Source organism: Notechis scutatus, chromosome 3 (genome assembly GCF_049901735.1).
Source record: "Notechis scutatus isolate UNSWTSFEM ecotype Mainland chromosome 3, rNotScu1.2, whole genome shotgun sequence".
In the NCBI taxonomy this organism is placed as follows: domain Eukaryota; kingdom Metazoa; phylum Chordata; class Lepidosauria; order Squamata; family Elapidae; genus Notechis; species Notechis scutatus.
Genome location: NC_142011.1, coordinates 35,684,192 through 35,709,466, shown reverse-complemented (window position 1 = coordinate 35,709,466; position 25,275 = coordinate 35,684,192). Strand labels below are relative to the sequence as shown.

Sequence of the window (25,275 nt, the reverse complement as noted above, 5' to 3'; positions counted from 1 at the left end):
TCTTTCATATATTTGTTCAGCATTGAAGAATATTTTTCAAATGGGAAAACATTACTTTCTTTAATTCATAGACACTGCTTCTATTCTGTTTTCTGTAAGCTTTCTTTATTGTCTATGAGGTGAAAAAATGTCATAAGAACAATAGGGAACAGTCATAACGACAAACAAAAACTGTAGGGAATGAATTGCTTAAATAATAAAGAGTGGGTTGTGAATAAAGTTATTATACTACAGTTTTTTCATATGACCCTTGAGTCGATGGTGCTTAGGCTGATGATCATTGGTCTTTTGGCTGATGATTGTTATTTTGTTTCCATTTCAGAATTTGGTGTTCACTTGGCAGAGTTAACTGTAGATCCCCAAGGAGCACTGGCTATTCGTCAGGTCAGTCATTCCAAACAATCAGTTCAAAAGATTTAAACTATATAACGAACAATTTTCTGTGTATTAGTGTGGTATGCTAATAGCTAATACAGGGTAGAAAGTTGATTTCTTTGCATTATAGGTCCAATCTGAGCAACCAAGGCAATTTCACTGTCCAGCTAGTACAAAGCTGTTTTAACTTGGAAAAATATTTTTTAATAAAATAAAAATAAAGCTTGTATGAAATCAAACCAGACAAATGCTCTAGCTCAAGATTGATCTGTTTGTCTGTCAGTCTCTGTCTGTCTGTCTGTCTGTCTATCTATCTATCTATCTATCTATCTATCTATCTATCTATCTATCTATCTATCTATCTATCTATCTTATATGGCCCACACATCTCACAACAGTCTTAACCATTTAAAAGACAATGTCCAAGATAAAAGAAAAATAATTCGTACAAAGAGCCCTGTCAATAGAGCTTACCTAACCACATGGGTTGCTTTATGGAAGGTTAACAGGACCATGTGGATTTTCTGGAGGTTCCACAAGGCAAATACAAGGAAGGCACCTCCTACATCCAACATAATTCTTAAATCCTTCTTTAAAAAGCTATCCACTGCCATAGCCGAACCTCTAAGCATAATCTTTGAAAAATCTTTCAGGACCAGCTCCTTGCCTAACCTATGGTAACAAGCCACGGTCATCCCCATCGTCAAAAAGGGAGAGCCCAGCCTAGTTGAAGATTACAGACCAATCTCTTTATTTTGCATCACCTGTAAAGTCATGGAATCAATTATTAACCAATTCATCATCCTCCATTTAGAAACAAACAACCTATTCTCTAATAAACAATTTGGTTTCAGGAAAAAACTATCATGTAATCTACAACTCTTACACTGCAAAAACATATGGACTACACAACACGATCATGGCAAAGCAATAGACGCAATCTACATAGACTTCTGTAAAGCCTTTGATTCAGTGGTACACGACAAACTACTCCTAAAACTAAAATCTTATGGTATCTCTGGACACCTGCATAACTGGATAGAAGCATTCCTGTCAAACAGACAACAAATGGTCAAAATTGGGAACGTGCTATCAAATTCTGTACCTGTCAACAGTGGTGTTCCCCAAGGCAGTGTTCTCGGACCAACTCTTTTCATACTCTACATAAATGACCTCTGTGATCATATTAAGAGCAACTGCGTTCTCTTCGCTGATGATGTAAAGCTATTCAACACCACGGACAATACTGCTACCCTTCAAAAAGACCTTGACTATGTATCAGAATAGTCAAACAAATGGCAACTTCAAATCTCAACAAATAAATGCTCTGTCCTACATATTGGCAAAAAAAATCAGAAAATAAAATACAGGCTGAATAGTCAAGACCTTGTTGATGATCCAAACTCTGTCAAGGATCTTGGAGTACTCATCTCTAATGACCTAAGTGCTAGAGCCCACTGTAACTATATAGCCAAAAAGGCGTTAAGAGTTCTTACGTAGCTTTTTCTCTGGTAATATTACACAAATAACTAGAGCATACAAAACATTTGATAATACTTGAATACAGCTCATCAGTCTGGAACCCACATTACGTATCTGATATTAACACAGTTGAGAAAGTCCAGAAATATTTCACAAGAAAACTTCTCCACTCCTCTACTCGTTGCAGAATACCTTATGCCACCAGACTCGAAATTCTAGACCTAGAAGACCTAGAACTACGCCGCCTTCGGTCCAATCTAAGTATAGTATATAAAATCATACATTGCAATGTCCTATCTGTCAATGAATACTTCAGCTTCAACCATAACAACACAAGAGCAAACAATAGATACAAACTCAAGGTTAATCACACCAAACTTGATTGCAGGAAATACAACTTCAGCAACAGAGTGGTCAATGTCTGGAATACTCTACCTGACTCTGTGGTTTCTTCCCCAAACCCCAAAAACTTTAACCTTAGACTGTCTACTATTGACCTCACCCCTTTCCTAAGAGGTCTGTGGGGGGCGTGCATAAGCACACCAATGTGCCTACTGTCCCTGTCTTATTGTTTCTTTTATATATTTTTATTTTTCTTATATGTATCCATGTATTCATAACTATGTTTTTACTTATACCTATTATCTTGTAAGCAATTGACAAAAATGAATAAATAAAAAATAAAAATAATGGCACTGTTGATGGAAGAGACCTGGAATTTTCCCTGCTAAATCTGGTGGGGTGAGCAGAAACAATGGGAGATAGGCAATCCCACAAATAGTCTGGCCCAGAATATGCTGCCATTGCTCTGGAGTCAATTTCCGGAAAGCTTTGTTTAGACTTAGTTTAACTCACAGTTATGTGTCATACTTAAGACTTTATTGAATTAGAATTGGCAGGTCGAATGAATAGTTCACATTTAAATGGTGAAAGTAAAATAGATTAGCCTTAAGTATATAGTTACATTTCAGTACAATTTAAAAATATTAATGTCAAGTAGATCATATTAAAATACAGATGTGAGACAATAGATGAGGGCTGTCAAACTCCCAGTCTGTGGACCGGATGCATCACATGATGGCCACACCCACACCCAGTTTAGTGAAGGGGGGAAAATCCCAATACGTCACATGACGCAACCGTGACGACATGAATTTGACACCCTGCAATAGATAATTACTATCAATAGAATTCAAGGATAGGAATATTCTTGCATTTAAAATATGTACTGAAGAATTTTAAAAAGCATAATTTTAATCTATTGCATGTATTCATAAACTTTTTCTTGTCTCTGTCAGCTTCAAATTATATCTTGCTTCATGATATAATGTGATGCAGTCTTCTGGGCAGATATAATTTGTTAAATAATGACTAATATTTACTTTAAAACTTTAAAAACAGCATTCCTCTGTAACTGAAACCAGTTGTGTCTGTTCTTTGAATTTTTGAAGAGATGAAAGATCATATGAAATGATAAATCTGGGAATCTTTCTTCTTTTTTTTATTCATAGCTAGCATCTGTGATTTTGAAACAATATGTGGAAACTCACTGGTGTTCCCAATCAGACAAGTTTAGACCTCCTGAAACTACAGAAAGGGTAATGCCTGTTTTTAAACTCTATTATATGATGCACAAGTTTAGAATAAGAAATAAAACTGTATTTCCTTTTTATGCAATTTTAAAGGACCTTTAAAGTCAGAGAGCAATATTTCCTTCGGACACCTTTTTCCAGATATTTAATAGTCTTTGATTATTAATGAGATGACACCTGTAGATATAGCTGTTCTGTGTAGACAAAGTTTGTTTCTAAGTTCATCTCTTTTTTTCTCCATAGGCAAAAGCTGCCATTAGGGAACTGCTACCCAATGGATTGAGGGAATCAATTAGCAAAGTTCGTTCAAGCGTTGCTTATGCAGTTTCAGCAATAGCACATTGGGACTGGCCTGAAGCTTGGCCTGAGCTTTTTAATCTCTTGATGGAAATGCTGGTCAGTGGAGATCTAAATGCAGTGCATGGAGCTATGCGAGTGCTTACAGGTATTAGTGTCATATATGCTATTAACTGGATAATTCTATTAGCTTAGCTTGGCTTTTTGCTTTGATTTTTAAGATAGAAAATATTTTCTACTTTAATATAGTTATAGTAAAAGTACACAATACACAGTGTTTTAATATAAACAAAGATTTTGACCCTCTAGGGTTTTGTGAAAGTTGTGCAATATTGGGATATACTATTCAACAAAATGTCATTCCATTAAATCAATAGAAAAGATTGTTTTCTTTAATAGACAATCACTAATTTATCATTAGATATCCAGTGTGACATGATCTTTATTTCTATAAGTATTGACATTGAAACAAAAAAAATTGCACTAGAATACTAGAAAACTTAAACCCTTAAAAATAGTGATTTGGAGCAAGTTGTTAAGGATAGGTGAGAATGGAGAGCCTCCTATTTTTCCTTAATTTAGGAAGAAAGAAACAAAAAAAAAATCTGCCTATAAAATTTAACTATATTTTATCCATGTGTTCTCAGGTGTTAATGGACTATATGAGGTTTGCATGTTATAGCTTGCCGACCCATGATATGCCTGTTCAAACAATGGGTTTTTTTGAAACAATGTCTCAGATTATATTAGTAGAAGTTATACATGTTAAAAATTGTATCTTAAGAATCCAGGTGAATAACTACTACTGATGATAGTGGTTCATAGACTGTAGCTCCTAGACCCGAGAATGTTCATATCAAATATACTAGTCTGTGTAAATCTGTTTTACTTTAACCAGGAAGCTGAGGGCTGTAAGAGAATAGTTTTAATGCCCCTTATGGATAAATGTCTAGTTCTCATGAGGCAGATGATGAATCAGTTCAGTTAGAACTCTTTAACCTGGCTACTCCTAAAACTAAAATCTTATGGTATCTTTGGACACTTGCATAACTGGATAGAAGCATTCCTGTCAAACAGACAACAAATGATCAAAATTGGGAGTGTCCTATCAAATTCTGTACCTGTCAATAGTGGTGTCCCCCAAGGCAGTGTTCTAGGACCAACTCTCTTCATACTCTACATAAATGACTTCTGTGATCACATTAAGAGCAACTGTGTTGTCTTCACTGATGATGTAAAGCTGTTCAATACCACAGACAACACTGCTACCCTTCAAAAAGATCTTGACTATGTATCAGAATGGTCAAACAAACGGCAACTTCAAATCTCAACAAATAAATGCTCTGTCCTACATATTGGCAAAAAAAAATCAGAAAATAAAATACAAGCTGAATAGTCAAGACCTTGTTGATGATCCAAACTCTGTCAACGATCTTGGAGTACTCATCTCTAATGACCTAAGTGCTAGAGCCCACTGTAACTATATAGCCAAAAAGGCGTTAAGAGTTCTTACGTAGCTTTTTCTCTGGTAATATTACACTAATAACTAGAGCAAACAAAACATTTGATAATACTCGAATACAGCTCATCAGCCTGGAACCCACATTACGTATCTGATATTAACACAGTTGAGAAAGTCCAGAAATATTTCACAAGAAGAGTTCTCCACTCCTCTACTCATTGCAGAATACCTTATGCCACCAGACTCGAAATTCTAGACCTAGAAGACCTAGAACTACGCCGCCTTCGGTCCAATCTAAGTACAGTATATAAAATCATACATTGCAATGTCCTATCTGTCAATGAATACTTCAGCTTCAACCATAACAACACAAGAGCAAACAATAGATACAAACTCAAGGTTAACCGCACCAAACTTGATTGCAGGAAATACGATTCAGCAACAGAGTGGTCAATGTCTGGAATACTCTACCTGACTCTGTGGTTTCTTCTCCAAACCCCAAAAACTTTAACCTTAGACTGTCTACTATTGACCTCACCCCTTTCCTAAGAGGTCTGTGGGGGGCGTGCATAAGCACTCCAACATGCCTACCGTCCCTGTCCTATTGTTTCTTTTATATTTTTTTATTTTTCTTATATGTATCCATGTATTCATAACTATGTTTTTACTTATACCTATTATCTTGTAAGCGATTGACAAATCAAAATAAATCAAACTAAATGATTTTAATTGTACAAAGAATGTATATATGTATGAAGATAGATTTGAACCATATGAGGCTCCATCTATAATTTTAAATAATGAAGCCTAGAAATATGATAGATTTGTTATTTAGAAGAGCTAGACTACAAGCAATTACAAGGGAAACGTTTATTCTTTTCTTTGTCCATTTGGTCAGTACACTGTTAAAATGGATAAACAGCATAGAAATAAGGTATATTCCTTGAATATATATTTGGGAAACCATAATTTAGCTATGTTATATGCATATGTATAATATCTTGCAGAGTTCACTCGAGAGGTAACTGACACACAGATGCCCCTTGTTGCTCCAGTTATTCTTCCAGAGATGTACAAGATTTTTACAATGGCTGAGGTATGGATGAAAATTGTTTTCTTCTATGACACGAGTGTCCAACTTGATCACATAAATCATGACATATCACGATGTTTTTTGCCTTTGCGGACTCGGGCGTGGCCTGTGCATGACGTATCCGGTCCACGGGCTACCAGTTTGACAGGCCTGTTCTATGTCATAGGGATAACATAAAATATTAGCATGTTTGGATTTACTTTACTTTTAGTGATACTTCCTTTGAGGGTTCTTCTTTTCATCTTCAGATCCAAATACAGAATACCTCCAGTAAGCATGGAAGGAACAGGGCTGTGAGAACACATCATTGACCAGGCTTGACTAATCATTCCAACAACCATTAAATGCCATTGAACTTGTTGATACTGTTCTGAGGATGATCACTTTATCCAATGTATACTGTAAAAATGAGGAAGTGATAAATGGATCATTGAAATGATTTTTCCTGTTTCCAACAAGAAAATGGGTTGATAGACGCCTTTATGCTAAGGTTCAAGCAGAAGGAAGTCTGTATGTGCTTAGACTGTGATCAAATCCAGTGAACCCAGCTAGTCTTGATCTTGGGTAAATATGTTTGGATTACAGGTAGTTCTCAACTTGCAATCACAATTAAGCCCAATATTTCTGTTGTTAAGCGAGACATTTCTTAAGTGTGTTTTGCCCCACTTTATGACCTTCCACACTTGCTAAGTGAATCACTGCATTTGTTACGTTAGTAACATGGATGTTAAGTGAGCCTGGCTTCCCTATTGACTTTGCTTGTCAGAAAGTTGCAAAAGTTAATCACATGACCCTGGTCACAGCAACCGTCATAAATCTGAGTCAGTTGTCAAGCATCTGAATTTTGATCATATGACCATGGGGATGCTACAATGGTCATAAATGTGAAAAATGGTTATAAGTCACTTTTTTCAGTGCTATTGTAACTTTAAATGGTCACTGAATGAAAAGTTGTAAATTGAGGACTAATTGTATTTCACTTTCTTATTCTCCATGTGTAAATGGTGATTGGAGAGCATCACTATCCATGGAGACTTTACTGATTAGGATTAGAAGGATTTCCATGAATACTCATTCATATGGATGAGTATGGATATCCTAATTAAGGTTTTGAGAGGCCAAAAATCTCTCAGAACTTTAAAGCACCCAGTAGAATCCACCTGCCTTTGTGATAAATCATTTAGTAGATCCCTTTCCTTTGTGTGGGGAAAAAGCTGCAGGAACTAAAAGCTGCAATAAAATGTCTTTTCTGTCGTTCTAGAATGATAGAAGATCTCAAGTTATAGGATAGCGTATACATGATATGTTATATGATGCACAATATTAATTTGCCACAGAATGCTGTAAACATTTTTCATTGAATCAGGATATGAATTCTTCAGTAAAATCTGGAATAATTTAACATTTCTTAATAAATCAAATCTTTTTAGCTGGGTATATTATATTGTTTGGTGGTCTTTATGAAAATAAAACATTATTTTATACTTAAATAATTATCTTTTAATGAGGTATATTTTATTTAGGTTTTGAACAGAAATTTTTTAAAACAAAGTGTTTTTGTTAGAAAACATTCTGATAGGTATTTAAGGGATAACAGAATTGTAAAAAGGAATATTAAGTGACAATATTGGGAACACAATTCCCAGCTTTTTCACAATTATAGTTAATTGTTTTTCTTAGGTGTATGGTATTCGTACAAGATCACGTGCTGTAGAAATCTTCACCACTTGTGCACAGATGATTTGCAATATGGAAGAGTTGGAAAAGGTAAATTATTAATTTCCTTATATGTTACATTGTGATACCACAAAAACTGGTAACATGATCAAGAGTGCTAATAAGTGTTATGACTGAAAAGTATTTATATCTTAATCTATATCACTAAGTCACTCAGATTCTTCTGTGTTGTATAAATCAGCTTCGGTAAAACATATTTCTGAAACATTCAACCAAAGAAAACTTACGTTTAGGTACTGGCAGTTTTTATTGTTGTTAAATGTTATTTTTTTATTTACCATTAAATTTAGTCATTAAGGAACCAAGTTACAAGCCAAGAGACTATGAGTTCTAGTCCCACTTTAGGCATGAAAGCCTGGTGGGTGACTTTGGAACACTCTCTCAGCCCAGCTTATCTCATAGGGTTGCTATTTGGGGGGATATAGGAGGAGGTGTGTATTCGTTGTCTTGAATTAATTTATAAAAATAATAAAATATAAAAAGTATAAAATCTGACAATAATAAAAGGAGGACATAGCTAAATATAAATATAAAACAAACTTCTCAATTATAATTTCTAAGATAGGCAGCTATATGTTGGCTTTTCATTCTGAAACCTATTTATTAAACTGTTTATAAATGTATCAACTGATGCACAATGTAAAAGAAAATAGCTATATAAAATTTCAAACAAATTATTCCATTAATGCAGGGGTCTTCAAACTTGACAGCTTTAAGACTTGTGGACTTCAACTCCCAGAATTCCTCCTCCAGTCATGTTAGCTCAGGAATTCTGGGAGTTCACAAGTCTTAAACTTGCCAAGTTTGAAGACCCTTGCGCTAATGTAAATAATAGATTAAAATGTTTGGGATTACTATGGCCAGATTTACTTGAATACAGCTGCTATGATATTTTGGCATGGTTTAAGTAAGTGATTTGAACCCTTATTTGAAATTGTATTTATTTGAATTCATTAGCCTCCTGATTCTGATGGAGTCTGGACAGAGTACAAAGTTAGAAAAACAACAACAACAACAACAAAAATAAAAGCACCAAGCTAAGAGATAACCCAGACTGAAATAATAATATAGACAACAAAAATGGGCCCTAAACAACCCATAATACAATGTATAATGAATACATAAGCCCTAGGTTTGGAACCAAACTCAGGTTTTCAGAGCTTTTAGGAACTTTAGGAGAGAGAGGGTAGTCCTTATCTCTGGGGGATGCTGTTCCAGAGGGGGACCACAACAGAAAAGACACACTTTCTCAGTCCCATAAGATTACATGTTTAATAGATGGGACATGGAGGGCACCTCATGTATCGGAATTACAGAGCATGGGCAGATATGATTAGAGACAAAAAGTCCCTCAGATATCTACAATCTCATCTACATTACGTAGAGATTTCCGATACTCAATTTCTTCCAAAATAAAACAAATTCAGTAAAGATTTCATTAAAAGCTATTTGAGTCAGTGTTTTTTATTTTAACCATGTATTATTTGGACTAAGCTAACTGTAAACAAAATTATTTTTGTTTAGCTAGTAGCATTTGTTGAATAATGAGATCATCCAGTTTCTGTAGATATAAGGCTTTTGCAAGAACTGTTTCTCCTGGTTTGTTAATATTTTATCAGCATAATTCTGATTTTTCAGAATGACTTTCCAAAATCTTGTTTAGTCCCTAATAGTTATTGCTTGGAGGCTTGGAGTTTATGTAAGATACTTAAATGTCAAGTAAGGAAAATTTATGGAGTTATGTGTGAAAATCATACTAATTATATCCAGTTAGTTTTTTCTATAGTAGAGGTATAAAAATGGAATTAATAAATATTGAATCTTCTCTTTTTTTCCTAATTTTTGAGCTAATTATACTTTTTTTCTTTTGAAAGGGAGCAGCCAAAGTTCTGATTTTCCCTGTGGTGCAGCAGTTTACTGAAGCCTTTGTTCAGGCTTTGCAAATGCCCGATGGCCCTACATCAGATAGTGGGCTTAAAATGGAGGTTTTAAAGGCAAGTACAATATCTGATTGTATATGAGTTTGGGGTTGCCATGAGCAACATAAATGAGAATTTTGCATATTCTCATCAGTTTAATATGAGATGTAACAGCAATATTGGGTTTTATGTAATATAATATAAGCAAATATTAAATAATAACCGAGATACCATTGATTTGTCACAAAAAGAATTCACTATAAGAAAAATCAGAGGAAACCCTTTCATGGCATGAACATATTTCTTTTGGGATCAAACATGAATATCTTATTAATAATATTAATGGCAAATGGCATGAATTAAATAAATATGTAGACATATAGTCCAGGATATTTATTGTACAATAAACATAAAAGCATAAGAACAGATCGTGTCAATCTAGAAGCCTGTATATTCTAAACGTCCTCTTGTGTAGTAAGAATTATTAATGCATAAGAATTGTTAGAGCTTTTATGGATACTGCTTTCAATAGGGTTGTCTAGAATTAATAAAATCTTCTAAACCTAACAAGAACTTAGTTGTGCTCAGAGTATTAACAACAAACTATGTTAGATCAAAATGACAAGTACACATGGTAACATCAAGATGCAAATCCTGACCTTATGTACTTGCATCCTGATACCTAATGTGAATAAGTAATTTACAATATTCATCATTTGCCTTCACCCCAATGTGGTCACTTGCTACTTGTAATGTAGCATACGTATGAATATGTATATCTGCATTCATTTATGTAACAGGTTGGTTATTAGTAATGTGCAAAATACTTTGAATTTGTAACACTCTTGTTTGATTTTAAAACAGTTTCAAATTCAAAACAAGTTGCTGTGATAATTCCTGAAGTGTGCTTAGTTTTGCATGCATCCAATGGCTACTAAATGGCAGAGGATTTTTCTGGAGAGGAAAAAGTATAAATATAATGTTAGAGTTGTGCTTAAAGAAAAATAGTAATATTATAAATGAAAGCATGTTATTCATTTTAACGCTCTGTTTTTCTTCCTGCAGGCAGTGACAGCATTAGTGAAAAACTACCCAAGACACATGATTTCCTCTATGCAACAGATTCTTCCTATTGTTTGGAATACGCTTACAGAAAGTGCAGCCTTATACCCTTTTTGCTTTGGTTTGCAATAAGCAAGAATTTCCTTGAAAGGAAATTGGGTGGAGTAAGGGAGACAAGTTGATAGATACTAATTTATAATAAAATATTTCAGCAATATAGTTTAGAGATTATAATCAAGATCTGTTTAAAATATTTTCCAACAGGCTTTCAAACGGTCTTTTCTGCACCAAATTCCTTGTGACTTAGTGAATGCTGCCTTTGCACAGAGCAATTTTTTCCCATTAGTTCAGTTGATATTCTTTTTTTATTAGATTTTTTTCTAATCAACGATAGTCTTTGAATTTTTCATTATCTAGTTCTCATCCATAGATGAAATAATTTCATTGCAATGTAATTGTATGGAAGCTATATTTATTTTCCTTAATTTACTCTACTACCTATGTGAGAACAGAAGTAAATTATACCGAAGAAGTGGAAGATCCAGTGGATTCTGATGGTAGGAAAACTCTTTATTAGAGGTGTAATGAAAATTGATATTTTAAAATATGCTCCTTGTATCAAGTTTTTAATCAGTGATGCTTTAAGTTGTCATACAGAGAATAAATTGGCTATAGGTATTTTGAATGTCAAATGGACTCTAATATAACAAATTTAGATTGCTTTAATAAGTTTTCTTCTTACATATATATTTGGATATTTTTTATATTTTAAACATGAGTAAAACAATGAAAGCTATTGGCAATAGTATTATCAAATTTGAATTGTGTAAAATAATATAATTGTCAAATACTAAAGTAATAATTTGAAAGATCTTTAATATTTTTCATATAATTTTTAAAATTTAGGTGAAGTTTTGGGCTTTGAAAACCTAGTTTTCAGCATATTCGAGTTTGTTCATGCTCTATTAGAAAACCACAAGTTTAAAAGCACAGTGAAGAAAGCATTGCCTGAATTAATATATTACATCATTCTCTATATGCAGATAACAGAAGAACAGGTAAGCACATTTTTCATGCCTTAAATTGTAGACAATGTCTAGAAGCTTATTACTTTTCAGATATTGATGAAATACAACTCCAAGCAGTCTCATTCATCTTGGGCTTGAAGTTAGCATTTAGCACCATCTGCAGGGACCCAGGCTTTCTATTCAAAGTAAAATGTTTTTCAAACCTCATTTCATATTTTAATGTTTGCAAGAATGTATGTACTTCAAAATTATGTATCTCAGATCCTGTGTGAACACAGAGTCTCTCTGCAAGTCATTACAGCATCTCTTCCTTTTGCAAGTTGATCCTTTTGCAAACATAGTGTCAATGATTTAACCTGTTGTTTAATTGTCTGAATTACACAGGCTGTACCACATGGTAAAATGCTGATTTATTCTCTTTAAAAGCTTAAATGAGTAATGAGTATTTACCTAAACAGTTTATTACTAGATAAATATCTTAACCACACATTCTGCTTGCCGTGATATGAAGATGCCCCATTATTTTTAGAAACCATAGTCTTAAGACACTCTCTACATCTTGTTACTACCCTACAGCTAATCTGCAACTAAGACAAGCAGAAAAGTTGACTTGCAATGTTTTGGTATGAAACCACCCCCCCACCCCCACAAAAGCTCCAAAGCAAACAGTCTGGAGCATTGGTCCCCAGCCTTTGCAGTTTGGTGGCCTGGCTGCAGGGCCACACGAGTGATGGGCTGATACACCTGTTGCCGTCATTAATCGAATCCCACCTGGTTGTCAAGCAGGTTATGGAAGGTTGGATACCCTGATCCAAGCCATGAGGGTGAGCTGTGAAGTGCCTGAATTTTGATTTCATGACCATAGGGACACTGCAATAGCTGTAACTTCAGGAACCTGATGTAATTACCGTTCATGCAGCACTGCTGTAATTTTGAATGGTCACAAACAATGGTCATTAACTGAGGACTACCTATATGTGGTAGTTTAATTATGTGTCATCTGGAATAAGAAAATGTATTTCTATAAATTATTGAAGTGCTATGATTACTTTTCAGATAAAAGTCTGGACTGCTAATCCGCAACAATTTGTTGAGGATGAAGATGATGATACATTTTCCTATACAGTTAGAATTGCTGCACAGGACTTGCTGCTGGTAAGATTTTACAATGGTACAAATTTACAATGTTTTGAAAAATATAAACCAAGAGTGGGGAATGTATGGTTCTTCAGATGTTGAAATATGTTTCGTCGTCCTTGACCAATGACTATAATGGCCTCTGCTGATAGAAGTTGGAAACCAGTAATAAGTGGAGGACTATAGGTTTATTTATTTTGATCTACACAATAGTGGCAAATGGAAGTTGTTTTTCATAAGTAACTTACTGTATGTCACTATGTACATACTTTTAATGCTTGCTGCCTAAGAATGTGTGACTTTTATACTATTTTATAAGAGCTACTGTGCTCTCATGTTTTAAGTTGAAAGTAGAATGAAGCAATTAATGGATAGTTTAAAAGAAGATAAGTGTAATGAGATCAGAAAGGCTATTTCATAAAATTATAGAACTATTTTTATTTAGCATTTATTTTTTAAATTCATTTCTCACCGTTTTGGAAACAAGATACACATGAGTGGCATTAGATTGCTTTCAAACCCTTCTAGTGTTTGCTGTGTTGAGCTTTATTCTCTCCCCATCCTTGACATCACTGTATTTCATGTGAATATCTAAAATATTTTAAGATGTTAAAAAGAAGATAATTTTGTTAGTAATTTTTTCTTGACTAGATTGTTTTGAAGCTATTCACTACTGCTAACTTCATTATCAATAAAGAATAGTGATATGAAGGTTCCCTTTACCTTTTCTAGAAAATGTGAGCTATTGTCATACTTCTGTATAGGCTGTGGCAGCTGATTTCCAGAATGAAAGTGCAACAGCTTTGGCTGCTGCAGCTACAAGACACTTGCAGGAAGCAGAGCAAGCCAAAAATACTGGTGCTGAACATTGGTAAGAAAGCAGTTTCTATAGGTGACAGTATCAAAATATTTAATCCATAATGAAACAAACTAGTATTATATACCTTATAATCAAGTTAGAAATGAAAAAACTAGAATTAGAGTAGTTGCCTTCTTGTTGACCATTATAAGTTATTTGGGGACATTAATAAATAAATTAAGATTGTTCATAAGGCAGAATAAATGCTAGTTTTCTAGGCACTTTTTGCTTAAATTACAGGAGAATAAATCACCTGATTTATTATCATTTTTAATATTGCTTAAAAGTTAACCTTTCTTCAATAGAATGCTGAAGGACATTGGCAATAGGGGATCATATAAATGCGGCTGAAGTATTGATAATGTTGCGATACAAGATTCCATAATACTCAGCTCTGTTTGTTTGACAAAATAATTACATGGATTTTATTACATAACAATCAGTAAAAATGCAATCTATAAGATAAATAATATATAAGATATATTATAAATAAGATTAGGCATTGATTAACTGCCAGTTTACTACATGTTTTGGTAATGCTGTCAGTTTTTATGAAATGAAATTGGATTTTGCTTTGTTTTTCCTACAAAATAGTGAATTCTGTAAGCAGTGCCTGTTGTGATTGATTCGCTCTGCAAGAACTAACAGAAACATAGATCTATGCCAATAGATCTCATTTAGTTAAAGCCTATTCTCAGTTGTCTGTCCTCTCCTTTCTCTTAGTCATGTACTAGATTTGAAAGCAGGCATATCAGAATAGAAAAATGGGATTTTAAGATGAAAATGAATAAACAACTTTTATTATTATCATAGTGATCCATACAATATAATAAAAGCCACCAAATCTATAGTATATCTGTTATATTTACTGTTCCTAAAATAATCACAGGATATGATATGTATATACAATATATAAGATATGTAAGATATAGAACATGTAAAGTTTGGCCTAGGGTCAGTACTTGTCCTATTGCCACAGATAATAAATGGTGTTCCCTGGTTCAATGCCATTGAGAATAATTCCAAAGAATATTATGCATTAGTTTCTTTAAATAAGAAGTTACTTTCAATAAATATTTTTATTTCAAATTTCTAGACATAAATATTCTAGCTGTATTCCAATATTGATCAAATAATCCAAAATACTTTTAAATCTTAAGCATTTGACAGTAGCTATCAGTTTGGCTAGTTTCAGAAAAGGGTTGGACTAATACTAATACTCTAAGATAAATAGTAAAACTAATTCATATAAAAATAGTATTTATACTAATCTAATATACAATTTTCCCTGTTATAATACAAACAGATTAGGTTACCCTTACTAAACTACATCTGTAACAAACTCTGTCTCAAATATCCAGCACAATTGTTAAATAACATTCTTCAAGTATATAATAGCTCATAATTTGCAAATAAAGTTGTACAACCACAGTATTATTTATGTTATATATGGTAGCCCAACTACCGTATTATTTTCTTAGTTTGCCATTGGTTTTCTACTACTTTTTAGTTATCAAGAATTGAATATTAGAAAATTTAAGTAATTTATTCTTTGCAGGTGGAAGATACACGAAGCTTGCATGCTGGCTCTAGGCTCAGTCAAGTCTCTTATCACAGACTCCGTAAAAAATGGAAGTATACATTTTGATATGCATGGATTTCTAACCAATGTTCTTCTTGCTGATCTCAACCTCTCAGGTACTTATGGTTGCCTAAAAATAATAAAACAGAGAAATTCAAAAATATTTTCAAAATAATGTATAGTTTTTGGATAAATTTTAAGAGAATGTTTGTGGTTATAGATAAAATGTATAGCAGTTAAGTAAGTATGAGTCCATTTATTTATATACAGGATGAGATTAATTCAGAAACATTCTTCCAAACATAAAATCAAATTTACAATTATGTCATTTAATGAACATTTCAAAGCAGAAAAGGAAGTCATTTCAACTCTGGTCTGCAAACAGAAGTTTGTTTTGATTCATTCAAAGCCCTGGTAACATTACCTATGTCTGCTCTTTGTCAACAGTCAAAAAGTAAGGAATACGAACACATTCTTGTTAACACAATGGCTTCTTGTCCTTTCTGTTATAATCCTTAGAATAAAAGTGATCAGGTACATTCATTTATTTGCTTCAACTTGCACTTGGAGAATTAAAGAAGTATGCTGTATTACAATGTAAATCAGGTGTGCACAGTTCATACCACTAGACTACAACACCTATTATGTTCATGTGTAAAAAAATAACTTCTTTTTTATTGTCTCCAAGTATGTAAATTGTCTCACTAATATATTTAGGGCCATAAGGCCTGTTACCGAATGATAGTTTTGAGAGAGAACTACAATAGCAATAACACTATGGTTTGCTTTTTTTCTTATAGTTTCGCCTTTCCTTCTTGGCCGTGCTCTTTGGGCGGCCAGTCGGTTCACAGTTGCAATGTCTCCAGAGCTCATCCAGCAATTTCTACAAGCAACAGTCAGTGGCCTTCATGAAACACAACCTCCTTCTGTGCGAATTTCTGCAGTAAGAGCTATCTGGGGGTATGTAGCTGAAGACCTGTATTAGTTGATCAGTAGCATAAACCATGATTTAATTTTGAGAATGTATAATACTTAGAATGGTGAAGATATTGAATGTATGATGGTGAGAAATGTTGTGCTGTGTTACAATCTTATTGGCAAATATAATTTTATAATTTTTCTTCTTAAAATGTTTTTCCCCCCTAGCTACTGTGACCAGCTGAAGATTTCTGAAAGCACCCATGTCCTACAGCCTTTTCTTCCTAGTATCCTTGATGGATTAATCCATTTGGCAGCTCAGTTTAGTTCAGAGGTTCTCAATCTTGTGATGGAAACTCTTTGCATTGTCTGCACAGTAGATGCAGCCTTTACAGCAAGTGTGGAGAACAAGATTTGTCCCTTCACCATTGCAATATTTCTCAAATATAGTAATGGTACGTGCTCAGACTTGCTCTTGATTACGATTACAGACGATTCTATTCAAAGAACACTGCTGATTTCAAATATTTTTAAATAAAGAAATTTGATTACACAGGTGTTGGATTTTTTTCAGTATTTTATTAAAAGGCCATAGTAACTATCTTAGTTTAAAAAATATCCAAAATATTATTATAGAAAATAGCTGGTTTTTGTTATGCTTGTTTCCAACTGTGACAGGTAGCATTTTAGCCCTCAGAAAATTGCTCGAATTGTGAGTATGGCCAGTTACAGAACACCCATTTATTAGAAGGAGAACTGATAAAACTGCTCATTCCTTGGTCCTCAGAATGCCCTCTATTTTGTATCTTTGCATTTTTTTTCTGAATACTTCTTGAACAAAACACTTGACTGAAACCACCAAGCAGTGTAATATTCCAAGAATACATATGAGTTGTGTGTTGGCTAGAATACTTGTTAGTAGATAGGTTCATGCTAGAGGCTGCTTTTTCTTATTATGACATTATGATTTTATTAGGGTATTTCTCCTTAGTAATTGATATTATTTCTTTATTTAGATCCAGTTGTCGCTTCTCTTGCCCAGGATATTTTTAAAGAACTAGCACAAATAGAAACTTGTCAGGATGCAATGCAGATGAGATTAATTCCAACTCTTGTCAGTATCATGCAAGCTCCTGTTGATAAAATTCCAGCAGGACTTTGTGCAGTAAGTATACAGGCATTTTTTTTTTCAAAATATAGAAACATTTATATAGTCTGACTTGCTGATTTAAAAAAAGAAATATTTGTTTTTAAATTCCTAATGAAAAATACATTAAAGCTGAGATTCTCTGCAAAGCCAAACAATATAACTACTAAACAAGCTTATATATTCCAGAGGTCTAAAAATGAAAGTATAATTAAAGCAATTGATATAATAATAGTATAATAGTTAAATTCATAGGGAACAGGACAATGAGGTAATTTGGCATCTCATAGTTAAAATTAGCAATTTAAACATAGTTTTAGGTAATTTCTTGGAAATGTAAAGGAACAAAAAGTGGAGAAGGTTTAAAAAGTTATTCAGTTTAATGGAATTTCCAGATTTTAGCTATAGATGTCGAAAGCAGAAAAAATATTTCATTTAGTTACTTAAAATATTTATAGAGCCACCTGTCTTTTAACAACTCTGGGCAGCTCCCAAAATAAAGAGAGAGATTCAGTATTCCTCAAGATTTCTCAATAAGGCAAGGGAGGAAGACATTCAGAGAAAAGCTGAAGACAATATGAATTTTCTTGCCAATCAATGGTCGGAAGGTTGTAGAAGTATCATCTTGAACAAGTTGGTTCTAAGTTTTAGAAAACAAAACCACGCTTGCTCATTAGTTTGATTACTGTTGAATAAACTAATCCTATTGCATCATGTCATCTCTCTACCCCTAGCCCCAGCTGGTTAGTTCCCACCTCTGATTTCTTTTCTTTTTCAGACTTCAATAGACATATTAACAACTGTTGTAAGAAATACTAAACCACCCCTTTCGGACCTCTTAATCTTCCAAGGTTTTCCTGCTGTGGCTCAGTGTAGCCTGCACACAGATGACAATGCTACCATGCAGGTAATGTTTTGTGAGTGGCTGTTCAGTCATTTGTATAAACTTTCTGTATTTAGACCAACCAGATTCATAATGATTAACATGCAGGAATACGTTGACTGCAAATGGCAATTGATTCCATTAATGAAATTTAAATGGCTTTTTTATTTCTATTATTATATTATTCAAACACGAAGCATATCTTTCACAACTGAAATTTAGTTTTCTCTAAATTTTGCTAATAGCAGAAAAGGCTTCTATGCTATGAGACTGACAAAAAAGGCATTGCAACTGCACAACACAAGCCCCAGCCTCTTGTACTTGCACCTTTACATTGGGTGCAAATATATAAAATATAGATATCATGATGTAATTTTCATTATTTCTCACTCTTACAACATTTAGGAATGTTACCAAATTTTACTTGTTTTGCTCTTCCTTTTTTGGTAAGTGGTTTGCTACAGTATCTGCCTGAGTAGATATACAGAAAGTAGAAAATTAAAGATTGATATATGGCTGATAAATACTATTTAGAGACAGGCTATTTAATTTCAGATAGTTGATATACTTTGAACAAGCTTCACTAATCTTTCAGGGGGAAAATAACACTTGTTCAAGCAAGTTGATAAAATATACTTGTTTAAATGCAACAAGCATTCTGGAAAACAGCAATTTTGGCTTTATTTCTTTTGTATCTGTTTCTACCATGCCAGCACTTAAATTTAACTAATGCATATGAATAACATTAGACATTCATGCATGAAAAAATGAATAATATTTTATAAGGTTATACCTTCGATCCACCTGTTTGGATCAACATATGGTCAATTTCATCCTCTAGATATTTAGATTAGGAGTCTAAACATTGTAATATTCCAAAAATTGTGCCAAATAGAGTTTATTTTATTTCTTTCAGGCTTAATACCTAGATCTTTAAAGGGGTTTTGTGAAAAAGTGAAGCAGAATAAGGTCATCTGAAAATATTTCTTGTCGAGTTTTATTTTTCCTTTGATCACCAGTTACTATTTCATCCTGTATTGTAAGAAGATGTTTGGTTGTAATATCTGAATTCTTTCTAGAATGAAAGATTTTGTGCCTTATTATTATCATTTATACAGAATGGTGGCGAGTGTTTACGTGCATACATCTCAGTCGCTCTGGAACAAATTGCACAGTGGCATGATGAGCAAGGCCACAATGGACTGTGGTATGTGATGCAGGTAGTAAGTCAACTTCTGGATCCACGCACCTCAGAATTCACAGCTGCCTTCGTAGGCAGGCTAGTTTCTACATTGATTTCCAAAGTTGGGAGTGAATTGGGAGAAAATCTGGATCAGATTCTCAGAGCAATTCTTAGTAAAATGCAGCAAGCAGAAACTCTCACTGTAATGCAGGTAAGAAATTTGTACAGTAGATGAAAACTGTAATTATTGGAATATTTATTTAATTATAATTATCAGAATAATTGTTTGCAAGCACTATATATATAAAATTGATATCGATATTTTATTCATGAGGTTGTTTTTTAGAAATTGAAGCTATCATTATCTTCTTTTAATTCCTTTTACAGTCTTTGATCATGGTATTTGCTCATCTAGTTCATTCTCAACTGGAACCATTACTAGAATTTCTTTGTAGTTTACCTGGACCAACAGGCAAGCCTGCTCTGGAATTTGTAATGTCAGAGTGGATGAGTCGACAACATTTGTTCTATGGACAGTATGAAGGGAAGGTCAGGTAAGGTTTTCTGTTATTGCAGTGTATATTTCTTCAGATTAGAACAAGTATTTAATTGTTTTTTTAAAGAATGTAAGAAGTAAGTGTAAGAAGCAATGCATTTTATCTTAATTTTATTATAATGAATTGTTTAAGACAAATTGACCTTATACATAACATACAGTCCTTTATATACTGTACAAGGATTTGTGCCTTGTTTAGAACACAAACATCTCTTATATAAAGGAGTGGAATATACCCATCAACCGTTGTAGAGGGCTGGATTTTGTTAAGCATCCTGCCCACCCATTCAAAAAGAAACTAGAAGTGTTGTCCTGTGTTGGCTAGTAAACTTGGTAGTAGGGATTTCAAATTGGTGGAAAGGAACAAACACTTGGGGCTATGGAAAAGCATATTGGAGAGAAAAGCCAGAAGGTACCCAGATATACACCACATATACAGTAATATAGACAAATATCTTAAACTCTTGCCTAGTATTTCTGTTTTTAAATTGCTATAAAATAAATTATGTGATTATTAAAATAATGATATAGACGTTCATGACATAGGTCCTATTAAATATTTGGTTACACACCCAAATGAAATAAAATATTGTAAATCTTTGTTTATGCTTTTACATATATGTCTTATAGGTAGAATGAAATGAAATGAAATGAAATATGTTATTTTTAAACATTTCAGTTCTGTAGCTCTATGTAAGTTACTCCAGTATGGTATCAATACAGATGACAAGCGCCTCCAAGATATCAGGGTAAAAGGGGAAGAAATATTTAATATGGAAGAAGGTATACGTACACGATCAAAAGCAGCCAAAAGTGAGTATTTTTATCTGAATAAACAGGATGTATCCTTAAAAGTAATTTTAATTCTTTGTTATCTTTATTAAACAATTAACATTAGGTCTATTTTGTAACTGGTACCAAAATTATTTTTTTCATGATAAATGCATCTATTGAAATTTTGGATATTGATACAATCTTCAGTGAAAATTGAGATCTTTTGTTCCGTATTCCATTCAGTTTTTGAAATTTGCATACCAACTGCACTTACCAATAAACAAATATTTATAAACAAATATTTTATATATTTAAAATACATTATAAACAAATACTTATAAAAGCTAGTGAATTTTTAATTTTATAAGAATAAATAATTCTGAACATTTAAAAATAGGTTCAGAATATATGTCCAAATTTCATGAAAAGCAGTGTAACTTTGACTGGGAAAAAAATATTTGCCATGTGTGTAACTGACTATTCTTCTGAACCAATTAAACTATTGTGTACTAAATATCTTATATAAAATATTTTTTATCATTTTTTAAAAAAAATATGCCCTGCTATGTCCTGAAATATGTAGCCTGCAAAAGGTTAACTTAGAGACAGATGGTTATTGACAATTTTTGTTTAAACAGAGTAAATATTAACTTTTAATAATAAATATAAGAATGAGTGTATAAAGAATCTGCATCAACAGATAATCCTAATTTAGCAACTATCTCATATAGCAATAGCACTTAGACTTATATATCGCTTCACAGTTCTTTACAGCCCTCTCTAAGTGGTTTTACAGAATCAGCATATTGCCCCCAACAATCTGGGTCCTCATTTTACCAATCTCAGAAGGATGAAAGGCTGAGTCAATCTTGAGCCTAGTGAGATTTGAACTGCCAAATTGCAGGCAGCTGGCAGTCAGCAGAAGTAGCCTGCAGTAGTGCACTCTAACTGCTGGATCACCGTGGCTCATATGGAAACCATTTGCAGTTATCCCAGTGATGAAAAATTAACATCATGACCAATCCTTGCATTTACAACCTTTGCAGATTTGTAAAACAAAGGAGAGCTGAAGTAACTTTCTGAGAATAGTTTCTCTTAGCGACCACTTCATTTAACAACAGTTGCCAGCCCCACTTGTGGTCACTAAATGAGGACTACCTATAGCCAGGCAGGGTCTCAAAACAATAGGTTTTCTGATCCTGCTTATTTTTGTGTTTGTGTGTGTGTGTGTGTGTGCGCGTGCATGCATGTATGCATGCCAAGAGGAGTTAAACTACTGCTGGCCTTTTATAAAATATGTACCGTATTTATCAGACTATAAGACGCACTTCTCCCCAACCCCCCCAAACGTGTGTCTTATAGAGTAAATATGGGCCTGTTTTTGGCCTCCCAAACCATCTGTGTATCCCATTTTCAGCCTTCCCAATGTCCAGAAGTACTGCAGGCCAAAAGCAGGCCTGTTTTGGGCCTGCAGAGTGCTTCTGGGGACCGGGGAGGCTGAAAATGGGACATGCAAAGGCCAAAAACTATTTTTTTTTCTTGTTTTTCTTCTCTAAACCTTGGTGTGTCTTATGGTCTGGTGCTTCTTATAGTCCCAAAAATACAGTATTTCAAAACATACTGCGGAGACTAATAAAACATGAAGCACTTCTCCAGCTGGTTTTGTATTGTGGTTTCTCAGAGTTCTTAATTTCTTAAAAAATCCACAATTTTTGGTATCTTTTAGATCCTGAGCGCTGGACCAACATTCCTTTGTTAGTTAAAATATTAAAGCTGATAATAAATGAGCTTTCTAATGCAATAGAAGCAAATGCTTCTCGACAGACTGCTGCAGAATGGAGCCAAGGTACTATTTGCTAGGTATCTTATGATCCAACTTGCATGGAATATGGGTTTGGAAGTACTTAGGTCCAAATATACTTAGCCATGTCTTTAGATTAATCACTGTTGTATTGATAATTTTCAAGACCAGTGGTTATGGGTTATTTCTCTTGATTACAGGAGAAAAAGAACTGGTTATAGTGGTAGTGGGAGAAAAAGCTATAATATAAATTTAATAAAATATATAAATATGTGACATGCTGCTGTAGTACATAATGTAAACAATGTTCACCGCATTGCATGAGTACAACAGCATGTGAGCAAGGTTGCAAAAAAAATTACTGTATTGGGCATTTTGATCAGTATTAATGTGTTCATAATGTGAGTTCTTTCCTTTTACAGTGTCTTTTTTAAAAGTTTGCCTTATGTTCTATGTCAATTTACTGAGTTAATGACCACAAATGTTTACAATAAAAGAATCAGTTTTCAGTGGGATAACACATTACAATGCTTAAATAAAATTTACTTGGAGACAAAAATGTTAACATTTGTTTTCCAGAGAATATTACAGCAGACAGCCAATAAAATTAAATAAATCTGTTCTGCTAGTTTAATTTCTTATTTCAATTAATAGAGGAGTCCAATGACATGTGGGAAGATCAAGAAGATGAGGAGGAAGAAGAAAACGAAGGGTTAACAGGCCAGCTATTGTCAGATATTCTTGCCACCAATAAATATGGTAAGTGAAGCAGTTTTAAATTTGTGAAAAAGCATAAAAAGCTTATTATTATTTTTTTAATCAAAGCAACAATAATGTATATGACTAAACTGTTAGGATTTCTTTATTCCATAGTTCAATAAAACAATTTCAGTATTAGTTCCGTTTCTAAATCAGTCCCAAGAAACACACAAATTGATGCAACTCTCCCACAATGCCTACACAAACATACATTATTTGAAATTAAAAAAAAATGCATATGTTCAAAAGATAAATAGTAAGTGAAGCGGATGCCCTATATCTGGAAAATGAAGACTTTCATGATTCAGTGGTTCTGCTTGCAAAAAAGATTTCTATTTAGCATGTTAAACAGAAGGTTTGGCTAGGATTGTTGTTACACTTGATATTTGATTCCTGAATGTAGGAATTCATTCTTTTGTATTAAAAGTAAAAAACACTAAATCATGTTTGTTTCTTATTTTATCTACTATTTCTGAGAAATAAGCTTTAGAAGTAGATTGAAAGTTGGACTGGAGAAAAGAGTTCTCAAAAATGAGTATATTCATTGTCTGTTCTTACTTTTGTATTGTTTTAGGAATGGAAATTTAAAAAAATTATGATACCATAGAAATAGTGGTATGTTTATGCCACTTTTAGAAACATATTGTTGCTGTTAAATAATAGATGGTTAAATAAATAGAAGAAACATTCATTGTATAGTGTGGAAATATGATTATTATTCTGGTTTGTTTTGTTATTTACTGATTCGTTCAATGTCTAAAAAGAAAACAGTTTATTGTAGTGCAAAGAAAGTATAAGACGTTCAAGACTTCAGTTCTTTAAGTGCATCAACTTTACTTTGAAACATTTGTTTGACAGATGAAGATTATTATGAAGATGAAGATGAGGATGATCCAGATGCATTGAAGGATCCTCTGTATCAGATAGATTTACAGGTGGTGTAACTTGCTATCTAATTTTGTTGTATATTTATTTGTACTTTAAACCTTCACTGTCTAGAATAATATCATTATATATATTATTTATCATATCTGTTTTTAAAATGCTATCACAAATTGGGTTTTTTTAAAGTAGCACCATGATAAGGAGCAGTATCATTAATGAATCTAAAGATATTTTACAGTATATACAGTAAAAGCAAGAGACAGAACTGAAAACAGTGCTCAATTTTTCTTTAAAAGCAAAGCAATTTAGATCTTGTAGCAGAAAGCAATTGGAAATCCCATTCTGATGGTTGTATTGACTAAGTCAAGAAAAAGTGTTATTCTGAATGCAGAGAGTCTATATTTTTTAGACCTCAGAATTGCTTAAAATTGGGTATTGCAAGGCCCCTGAGTTTTACCTGTTATTCTTAGATAAGGGAGTTAAACAAGAATCAAACAGCCTAGTTTGAAGAGGCTCATTTGCAAAATAGAAAGATGTAGCCATATAATTAAAAAATCATATGTAAATCTTTATCTTTGCAGCTAATGAGAAATAGACTTTAGTTAGAAGAGAATTTAAATAACCTTGAGGATAATTCAGTTGAGCTTCTTTGACTTCTTTAGGATTAAGAAGTTATATACAGAATCTCCTCCCATTTTAGGCATGGGAAACCTCAGATAATCTTCTACTTTTCCCTTCTCTATA

The 25,275-nt window shown here is 33.3% G+C and overlaps 1 protein-coding gene across 1 annotated transcript in view; it reads left to right on the top strand.

Annotated features, from left to right (window-relative positions):
- IPO9 (importin 9) overlaps positions 1–25,275 on the top strand; it is a 35,215-nt gene that overhangs the window by 5,193 nt on the left and 4,747 nt on the right. Inside the window, exons 2-23 of the mRNA XM_087959507.1 lie at positions 323–384; positions 3,369–3,455; positions 3,693–3,894; positions 6,216–6,304; positions 7,982–8,068; positions 9,913–10,036; positions 11,027–11,120; positions 11,515–11,576; positions 11,926–12,077; positions 13,104–13,202; positions 13,949–14,055; positions 15,602–15,741; positions 16,426–16,585; positions 16,772–16,998; positions 17,560–17,708; positions 18,469–18,597; positions 19,692–19,967; positions 20,144–20,310; positions 20,992–21,125; positions 22,813–22,932; positions 23,542–23,646; positions 24,505–24,581. Coding sequence (XP_087815633.1) covers positions 323–384; positions 3,369–3,455; positions 3,693–3,894; positions 6,216–6,304; positions 7,982–8,068; positions 9,913–10,036; positions 11,027–11,120; positions 11,515–11,576; positions 11,926–12,077; positions 13,104–13,202; positions 13,949–14,055; positions 15,602–15,741; positions 16,426–16,585; positions 16,772–16,998; positions 17,560–17,708; positions 18,469–18,597; positions 19,692–19,967; positions 20,144–20,310; positions 20,992–21,125; positions 22,813–22,932; positions 23,542–23,646; positions 24,505–24,581 — 2,849 coding nt within the window. The remainder of the gene's footprint in view (positions 1–322; positions 385–3,368; positions 3,456–3,692; positions 3,895–6,215; positions 6,305–7,981; positions 8,069–9,912; positions 10,037–11,026; positions 11,121–11,514; positions 11,577–11,925; positions 12,078–13,103; positions 13,203–13,948; positions 14,056–15,601; positions 15,742–16,425; positions 16,586–16,771; positions 16,999–17,559; positions 17,709–18,468; positions 18,598–19,691; positions 19,968–20,143; positions 20,311–20,991; positions 21,126–22,812; positions 22,933–23,541; positions 23,647–24,504; positions 24,582–25,275) is intronic.